The 10812-nt window shown below is 32.2% G+C and overlaps 1 protein-coding gene and 1 non-coding gene across 2 annotated transcripts; both read right to left on the bottom strand.

Annotated features, from left to right (window-relative positions):
* Positions 1-1538: 1538 nt before the first annotated feature.
* On the bottom strand, positions 1539-1654 carry LOC130801426 (U5 spliceosomal RNA). Its single transcript, XR_009039591.1, has one exon. It is a non-coding gene; the product is annotated as a U5 spliceosomal RNA (small nuclear RNA).
* Positions 1655-5771: 4117 nt separating this feature from the next.
* On the bottom strand, positions 5772-6140 carry LOC130823621 (cell wall protein qid3-like). Its single transcript, XM_057688349.1, has one exon. The coding sequence runs from the start codon at positions 6138-6140 to the stop codon at positions 5772-5774; it is 369 nt and encodes a 122-aa protein (XP_057544332.1).
* Between the last annotated feature and the right edge of the window lie 4672 nt (positions 6141-10812).

Here is a 10812-nt window from a genome sequence, read left to right as displayed (position 1 = left end):
AAAGATAAAATTAATCACAACATATCGATCAAAGATTGGATTATTAATATTATTTTTCCTTTAAAGAATAAATTAAATGCCAACAATTTTGTTAGTGGAACAATGGGAGGTTGATTCAAGCCGATCGAAATTCCTACTTCCAAAATCCATATATTATTACCATAAGCTCCAATTAACTATCCACAATAAAGTAAATTATTGAAAAATAAGTCTTTTATTAATTAGAGAGCAAGTAATATATTTACGGTTATAACTCATTGAGAATTAGTTTGTATTAGGAATACAATAAAGTAAGTGATAGATAGCATACAAGAAATTAACTCAATTAAATGCTTAAACTGATGATTAACGTTCTTAGATAAGTTACATATATTCTACGCCCTTTTAACACGTGATAAGCCTTGCTAAAAGAGTAGAAGCAGCACATGTCCTTTCACACACAATGATAAATATTCCACTTGAAATGAAGGATAGATGCAAACCAACCCCGTCAAAGAACCAACACAAAGGTTAAGTTGGTGATTAAAACTCCAAAATGTATTATTGATAGTCAAAATCCCAAACATATACTCCTCCTATTCTTGCTAGTTGTCCCATTTACTTTTGGATTACTATTTATTTATGACTTTTAAATTGAATTTTTTCTTAATCTATAAGTTAAAATATTGTCGAAATCTTATTTGATTTATTTGAATGCAAGAATTATTAAGGACAATTAGATATATTAAATATTATTTTAGGAAGTGTGAAAAAACTATCAGATTACTAGATTGAATAGGAGTATTATACTTTATAAAGAAACTAAGTCAACCGTAAAAAAATTTGGTAATAGCAACGGAAAGAGTGTCCGCCACAGTAAGTATGCGGAATATCTTTTGTATCGTCTAATTAGAGGTGTTCATTCGGTTGATCGGGTCGGTTTCGGACGGGTGTTATTCGGTTCGGTTGCATTTCGGATCGGTTATTTTTCGGCTGTGTGTTACAACGGGTCACACTCGGGTCGAGTCGGTTAGTCACGGTTCGGTTAGAGATCGGTTATTCAAGCTATCGGGTTAGCATCAGTTCGGTGTCGGTTGAAGTTCGTGTCGAGTGTCAATCGGTCTCGGGTTGTCATCGATTACTAATTGGTTCGGTTTTTTCGGGTACAGATCGGGTTTAAGCTTTATTTTTCGAGTAGTTATCGGTTACGGATAACTATTGATCGGGTCAATATCGAAATAAGTTAATAGTCAGGTTTTTAATTGATATATTCTCATTTACTTACAAAAAATAATTACCGATTGTTTTATCAGATATAGCAGATAGGGGTGTCAAACAGGTCGGGTTGGGTAATTTTCAGGTTCGGATCATATATAAATGGGTCAATAAACCCTTAACCTGAACCTAACCCATTTAATTAATGGGTCAAAAATTGAAACCCCGACCTGATCTGTAGAAAATCGTGATCTGTAGCAAATCGGATCAACCTGCTAATGACCCATTTAACCTACTTTTTTTTAGGTCATTAAATTCATATATTTCATGTCATTTGACCCATTTAACCTTAATTAAAGGCTTCCTCCAAAAATAAACGTATGCCACTTAATGCAGCGAGCACACGGTATTCTTTAGTAAAAGGTGAAAGAATAGTTCACTTTGTGCTCACGGCATGGCTGTGTAAGTTGGTATGAGATCTGTGAAAGTGATTTAAAGGAATTTTCTTTTATTAGTATCTTTCATAGCCGATGTGGGACAACTTCCTTTGTTATTGAAAGACATCTTCAGCTGACAAATCCCTTAGCCGATGTGGCACAACTTCCTTTTATTGAAAGTCATCTTCAGCTGACAAATCCCTCAATACATGGTAATTGGTATTATCTTAGTTTTACGAAGTGTTTGGCAAATGTTGATCCGTCTTAAATTTAATAAATGGGTTAAACAAGTTTTTTTCGGGTTTAAATATTCAACCTGAACCTAACCCATTTAATAAACAAATCAGGTCGGGTTGACCCATTTAATTAATTGGGTCAAAAATCTAAACCCAAACCCACTAATTTCGAGTCGGTTTCAGATCAGGTTAACAGGTCGGGTCAGCTTTTGCCAGCCCTAATAGGCAGATCAATTTATTTCAATTAGTTTATATATATATATATATATATATATATATATATATATATATATATATATATATATATATATATATATATATATATATATATATATATATATATATATATATATATATATATATATATATATATATATATATATATATATATATATATATATATATATATATATATTCTGTATGCAATCTTTTCTGTATAGAACTTGTGTTATTCCTTTTTCCGTATTATTAGAAAACTGAAATTGGACTTAATTTGCTAAATTTAGGTGAAAATTTGATTCGGATTTATAACAGTTCGATTTACAATCGGTTCGGGTTTGTATCAGTTCGGGTTAAAAACAGTTCGATTAATAATCGATCGGGTTTGTATCAGTTTGGGTTAAAAACAGTTCGATCTTAATCGGTTTCAGTCAGGTTACATTCGGTTACGTGGATAATTCGGATCGGATTTGACTCGGGTCGATCACTGTTCAGTTCGGGTAACATCGGTTAAGGTTTATATGTCGGTTATAAAATTCGGTTGCAGTTCGAGTTCGATTTTGCCCTTTTCGGTTATCAAACGGTTCGAGTGAAGTATCGGTTCGGGTAATTGCGGTTCGGTAAACCTAAAAAACTTACATTTTTTCGGGTCGGATAATTTTCGATTTCGGGTCGGGTTTGTTTTGAAAAGCTCTACGTCTAATATATTGGTTGTTAGCACTATTAATCGTTTAAATTTAAAATATTATGGTTGATATGTATAAAAAAAATAGTCAAGTAAGAACTTGTTATAATTGTCTAATCGCATATTTTTATAATATTAATTTTTTATAATTTTTAGATGTGCATAATTTAATATATAAATGATCAAATTAACACAATGAATCACATAAAACGTCAAATATAAGAACTAAGGACATGTTCTCTTCGTCTGATCTGATTGGATTTGATCTGAATCTTTCTGATCTGATTTGATCTGGTTTGATCTGGTTTGATCTGATCTGATTTGGTCTGGTCTGATCTGATCTGGTCTGATCTGATCTGATTTGGTTTGGTTTCATTGAGTTTGTTATTAATAATAGTAGTTTGTTATTATTATTATTATTATTATTATTATTATTATTATTATTATTATTATTATTATTAATATTATTATTATTATTATTATTATTACTATTGTTATTGTTATTGTTATAATAATAATAATAATAATAATAATAATAATAATAATAATAATAATAATAATATTGGTATGGTTTGATCTGATCTGATCTGATATGGTCTGATCTGGTCAGGTTTGATCTGACCTGGTCTGGTCTGACCTGGTTGATCTGGTCTGGTCTGATCTGAAACTTTCAGATCTGATCTAAAACTTTCAGATCTGATCTGAATAGTTCTGATCTGATCTGATCTGATCTGATCTGATTCCAATAAGAATAAGTAATAAGTCAAAAAAATAAGTTAAAGAGAACACCTTCTAAAAAGTATGATGGAATGGAGAAAGTTTTTTATAATAATGTGGCCCCATCCTTTTTCTGATGAGATCGTCTTGTATGGATGGAGTGACACATTAAAATAATATGCACTAATTATCAATTTAGGGAGTATGAGTTAAAAATGTAAGATAGTGAATTGGCGATGACTAGGGATACTAAAATACTATGCACTAATCATAGATTTTATGAAGAGTGAGGCAAGAAAATCTTTTATAGAAGATGAGTCTTGTTTTCATATTGATGCTATATCGGATATTGGTTCCTTATTTCCTAGATGTATTGTTTTTATTCGGTTGATTTATAAAAATTTGCTTTCCAAAAATAATAATAATTATTATAAATAATAGTAGTAAGGAAAAATTATCCAGAATAATTCAATTATTGATTTTCCTACAATAATTTCAAAATTATGATTAAATATGAATAATCTCAATTTTAAGGTCACTTAACTAGAAATGTTGTTCCTCAAATGGTCGGTAACCGATTTTTAAATGTTAAATGTTAATAGAAAAAATAAATAATAATTCAATAATATTAAATATGAAAAGCTAATTAAAATCAAAAAATAAACTTATTTATTTTATTTTAATTTTTTTATTGTTCAATTTTATATAATTTTTTTAATGCAAAATAACTTATTTTTTAGGTTAGGGCATACTTAACAGACATTTCCTATATTTGAAAATCAATAAAAATTAAAATTATTTTAAATAATTTTTTCTAATAGTTAGTTGGTCTAAATGTAATCCATATCAGACATATTCTCTTTTCTCTATAAAAAGCAGAAAATATTAGCTGTAGATCAGTAAGCCAAAAATGAACCCGACTCAAATTTTCTTTTGAAAAATAAAAAACTATGTTGAAACAATAATAGGAGTATAATAATGCAGACCTGTGGAAATGTTTTTAGTTCCGGAGGCCACCAATGGATCCGGTAACCAAAAGAATGGAGATGTGAGAGTAGGATCTGGATCTGGGTCATGGTCGGGTTGTGGGAATTATCAATATTATCATGCTGGGCAGGATATGTCCGTTAAGCATTATCATCATTATCATATTATGATGAATGGGTTTGCCACCGAACCTCCTAGAGACGTCCAACCGAATGCTCGCTTGGAGTTTTTGGTGTCCAAGCAAATCTCTGGGAAATTATTAGATGATATGTCTTTAGGGGGCGTCTGGTATGATGAGAATCGTTAAAATATAACTCAATAGTTTCTTATTTCGTATGTTAATGAGAATAAAATGAGAATTTAATAACTCTGATTTGATAGGCGAGAATGAGATTGAGAATAAAATAGAAATTTACCAATTTACCATTTTTAAAATTGTAATATTTTTTATTTGATTTGTAAAACTTACCAATTTATAAGGGTATAAATGTCATCCATTTATTGCGAAAATTATTGTAATGAAAACAAAGTAGAAATCTTGAAAGTCTTTTTAGCAAAATAATTCATCAATAAAGTATTGAAATGATCAATGTTTTTGCTTTCATGATATATTCTACAACAATAATTAGTTTTTATAGATTGCTATCCTTCTATTGTAAAATAAGCAACATATAAATTATAATCAACATTTTTCTTTATTTTGAAAAATGAGCAACAATTATAAAGACAAACATAGTTATTAAGAAACAACAAATTATTGCTATCCTTCTATTGTGCCCCATAAATTCATTCCAAGCATCACTTAGCCCTCTATATTATGCATTCAAAAGATTTTTGAGACACCTATTAAACATAAAATATATCCATGTCATGCGAGATCTCGTTAGAATTATTTTAATTTATGCTTTATAAATATATACTTTTATAATTGTGTATTTAAAAGATATTTTATTGGATCAAATCCTCAATTTGATTCCTACCAACTCTTCTTTGCTTGAGAAACACAATAAAGTAAGTGATAGATAGCTTACAACTTAAAACTTACAATTTGATTACTAATTAAAGCTTGCATATATGTCATGATTAAGAATAAGTTGCATACATAATTAATGATTACATTCTTCATGTAATTAATATTGTGTTATAACACACAATATAATAGTCAGAATATGCAATATGAAATCATGTTACAAGCTTTATAATTTATTCAAACAACAACTCGCATCAGAATTAAGTAGTAGTAGTGAAATTAAAAGCATTAATTGGGTTTTGGATAATTAATAGATGATTAATTAATTAACATCTATTGCATCCAATGTCACCTAAAGTAATGTCCCCAGCAACTTGTTGACCACCTTCATTATTGCCATGGTTTCCACCAATCTTACCAATATCGACACCCCCAGATTTCTCCTTTTTGTTTCCAAATTTAACATCTCCATTTTTCTGTATGCCTGATCCATTTGAGTTTCCTCCCGTGTTGAAGGAACTTCCAGGAGGGATGACTGCCACTGGGTAATTGTTGTAAGGTGGTGCAGGATAACCATAGTTTGGGGGTGGTGGGCAGTAATTGTTGGGTGGGACTGCGTAATTATAGGGCTGTTGAGGTCCTCCATATTGTGGGTTATTATATGCTTGATTTGGTGGACAAGGGTAAGCTTGCATTTTGTTTTAGTGGTTTTTAGTTTTTTGTTGTATATTGTTTTAGTGAGTTTGGTTTGCCATATCATGAGGGACTTGCACAATATATATAGGCTTAAAGACATATTCTACTTTTCTCTACTGATCCTTGAAAAGATCTCATTTAAGGTAAAAGCTAAAACGGCCATTAGGATTTTGAAAACTTCTCCTAAAACCCACTACTATAAATACATGATACCATGCATCACCAATGTTAATGTATCTTTTTACCCAAAAACCCGTACAAAATATTCTCTTGAGCTTTAATAGCAATCTTCTCGAGACTTTTACTGACTTAATCATCGGAGGAGGACCCCCAAAGGACCCCTCTTCGGCCCTCGTTTGTTACCTTGTGCAGGAGACCATAGTGAAACAGCCAGAAAAACGACTCATACCTATTCAGTGGTTCATATCTACTGTAAACCTTAAAAAATATTCTCATCACTTTAATTGAGAGTGTTAATTGTTCTCTCAACAGCCGAAACAGGACCAATCATTGTGACCCCTAATTATATATTACGCTAGAACAAACGTGAGAATTGACGATTGACGAGACTTGAAAGAACATTTTATGAGTGGTAATCTATTTCGCTATTTTAATCACTTTTTAAAATTATTCTGTACGCCAAATTGTTTTGGAAAAATACAAACTTGTCCATGGTAATATATTTCTTTTAAAAAGATAAGAATGCATATATTTACATCCTTTGGACAATTGGACTTATATAGAACCGGATGCAATCGATCACAATCGGGCATTGATGCTCACTTCCTGTTTATCACGTAATTCCTCCTATTTATAGAGAATGAGAAATTTTCTTATTAGGTCAATTTACTGAAAATATCTCATTTTAATTTTTGTTATTTTTTTACCCTTTTATCCTTACTAGAACAACACAATAACACATAAATATCAATACCCTTTATAGAAAAGAGAGTTTTCCACCCACTTTTAAGTGGTCCCCCACCACTCCTTGATTTTGGTGCAAAATCCAAATATTGTGTTCGCTGTTAATAACAGTGAAGACAAGGAAGACAATGTTATAGCGTTGAAAGGGGAAAAAATTTTTAAACATGTTTGGTCGTTATTAATAACAGCGAAGAAATAGTTTTTTTCCCTTGCAACGCTAGATCATTGTCTCCATTTTGTTTGTTGTCCAGTTTCTTTATTTGCTGTTAGTATCAGTAAACATACCTAATCTTATAAACTCACTTATTTTGAGAATTTAAAATTTTTCGAAGATATTTTGAAAAAGTTTTTTAATAATAAGCTTTTTTTTTCAATCTTTCTAGAAGTGTTGAGATCAAAAGTAGAGGATTAAAAAGACTATAAAAAAGAGATAGAATAAGGATGAATGTGGCTCACGTGAAGCGCACATACACAATTGGAAAAGACATTTACGGCCGGTCTCCTAAAATACCATCTCTTTGAAAGACGTTTTCAGGCCCAACCCATTAAAACTTAATGCATATTCTTATTTTACATTTTTCTCTATGGGCCAACCCAAAGAGACCGTTTTGCACAAGACTTTGTAAAACATTTATGTGGCGTCCACCGGAAGTCAATGTCATCGAAAGAAACAAAGTGAATGTGGGCCGACCCACTAAAAATATAAATAAGCTCACCAAGCCAAGATTAAATGAAAGATTTAAACAATTAAGAATTTTAACAAAAAAAATTAAAATATGAATTTTGGGTAAACTTAATTTTAAAAATAAGTGTTTTTATGTCCGAGCTTAAGGTTAGGAACGAACAAAAAAATTAGTCAAAAAAAATCAAAATTGTTAGTTCGCAGTTAGTAACTGCGAACAAAAGGAAGGGAATGTCATAATGTTAGAAAGGACAAAAAAAGTGAAATTCATGTTTGTTGGCAGTTAGTAACTGCGAACAACAATGTTTTTGTTTTTTCCGTCCCTTCTAGCGTTATAACATTGTTTTCCTTTTGTTCGCAGTTATTAAGTGCGAACAAATAATTTTGACTTTTTTTGACCAATTTTTTTTTTTCGCAGTTAATAACTGCGAACATACCTGACCTTAGGCTCAGACATAAAAACACATAGTTTTGAAATTAAGTTTACCCGAAGCTTATTTTTTAAAAATTTTTTTTGTTAAAATTGCTTAATTGTCTGAACCTTCGGGGAGATGCGAGAAGGTGTGAACCAACCGTGTGCACCGCAAACCGCTCCCCCTAATGACTTTTGCTGGAGGGCGTTTTCCCAATATTGAACCATGTCACGCCAGCTTGATAGCTGGCGTTCGGCGGTAGACACGACACGTCCCTCGATGGGAAGCCGTGTTAGTAAGGCTACATCAAGCAGTGTGATGGTAGCCTCACCTAGAGGAAGATGAAAGGTGTACGTCTCCTAACTCCATCTCTCCACCAGTGCTGTGATAATAGCACGGTCAACTCTACCGTATGCAACGAGGTGAAAATCATACAACCTCGTGAGCTCAAGGTACGGAATGATCCTCTCATCGATCACCCACGGAACCAAATTTGAATGCCTAGTGTCTAACGTGTCTGTATCGGACACCTATGAATATAGACATTTAAATAAGTTACTTGTATGTTATCATTAGTAAAATGTAAATCTTACTATCAGACACCTAACCTGGGCATTCCAAATAGGAGTGCTCCTGTGCTTCTGCTGCATAGTTAACACACTAAGGTCTTGAGGTCCTAGAGCTGCTGGATCCATCTCCTTTACTACTGTGTTCGCAGTAACTTTAATACTTTAGTTAATATTACTATTATGTATAATACATTTGTGTTGTAAGTTTAACATTATATTTGGCATCTATATGTTTTAGAGTATCATACTAGTATAATATGTATAGTATATTACCTGGAGTTACAGGTTCTAGTATTGTGACCTTCACTTCCACAACGACGACAACTATTGCGTTTCTTTTTTCCCTCATCCATTTCGTTAGCAATTCTCTTAGACTTAGGCCTTCTTTTACCACGAATTTGATCAGGATCATGTCTAAGTTCAAAGCCTATGTATTGAGGTCATGACCTCTTATCGATCATTGGCATAAAGTAATGTTCGTATGTACTTGCATAACTTTGAGAAGTATAACACGGATCTAAAACCGCTCATATGAAAGGTGTCTTTTGATGCAAACAGCAAGTACATCTGATAGCTTCCAACAACGCTTCCTTACCATTAAACATCATACCCTTCTCCAACTCCCCTTCTTCGGTGTAAGTGGTATCACAAGCCCAAGTCCTCTAGGAGTTGTCCTCCACATACTCGTCTAGAGGTGGACATACGGCATAAGGTGTAGGAGGAATAATTATAGGAATGTTGCCTAGGGTCATGTCATTTGCTAGCGCATGCTCATCGACATCCACATCATCCTTAGAAGGATCGTCAATGAGCTCATTACTCTCATTTCCATCATCCCAAGGTCCCATCTCATCACTTTTTCCTAAGTTAACCAATGAATCAATTTGAACTTGATTCGTAGGGGGTTGAGAAAAATTACAAGATGCGGAAGGAACGAAAGGATTTATATTTCCTGAATTGATATAGGCATATGGGTAAGAGTAGGATTAGAAGCAACTACATTCCTTAAGGGTAATTCTTCTACGTATAATTCCGAAGAGGGAATTTGGGTGGACTTTGAATGCTCCCACATAGCATCTATAGCCTCATCATCCTCAACAGGAAAGGCTAGCCATTCTTCACTCATATCATATTTAGAGCTTATATTTACGGTACTTCTAGTGGGGTCCAATCCAATCTTAGAACATATAAAACGTTTAAATTGATTCAAATCCATGTTCGAGTTGTATGCAAACAACCTACGTCATCCCCCAACATAATGAACTTTGCCACTACTTTCTCGAATACAACCATTCCAAAATCATACTATATGACGCGAAATGATGTCATTTGTACATGAATACAAACAAAATCAACATCATCATCAACTTCATGCCCATACAAGTACATTATATTCATTTGATTATAATCTTTTTGGTCTACAAATTAATAAAGTCCATAATGTAACTAAGTTCATACATATATAACGCACATAAAATTCAAATAATAAATCAATTAATAAGTTCATAAATGATATTTCTAATACCAACATCAACATTTCTAATAATATATAATGTACATCAAATTCAACTAATTCAATATGCTCATCAACAACAATACTTCAAAAAACAACATAAAGCTATGAAAACAATTAAACATTACCTTAAATAGTTATGGATGATTAAGAAGAGTGTTGATTTAAGAACTAGTAACCTACATTTGATAAAATAACCAAACTTCATCAAAACCCTAAAAAACAATATATATACTCGAAAAAACGCATAAAAGTTTACCTTTGTGCAAGCTAGAGTATCCCAGACTAATTTTGAAGTGCCAAATTGAAAGAGGAATGTAAAAATTGATGGATTGAAGCTAGTCTAATAGTGGTTTTGTAAGGGGAATGTCGAAGGGAGCTGCTGTGCGTATTTATGGAGCTAGCTGTTCGTATTTACTAACTACGAACAGATCAAAAAAAAGTCAACAGCTGTTCGTAGTTAGTAATTGCGAAAAACTACTTTACTTTTTTTGACCTGTTCGCAGTTAGTAACTGCAAACAACCCCAAACCACAGGTTTGGAAAGTACACGCTAACTTTTGGAAATAAG

Source organism: Amaranthus tricolor, chromosome 1 (genome assembly GCF_026212465.1).
Source record: "Amaranthus tricolor cultivar Red isolate AtriRed21 chromosome 1, ASM2621246v1, whole genome shotgun sequence".
NCBI classification, from domain to species: domain Eukaryota; kingdom Viridiplantae; phylum Streptophyta; class Magnoliopsida; order Caryophyllales; family Amaranthaceae; genus Amaranthus; species Amaranthus tricolor.
The sequence above is the reverse complement of the archived record's forward strand: the minus strand, read 5'-3'. Positions and strand labels throughout refer to the sequence as shown.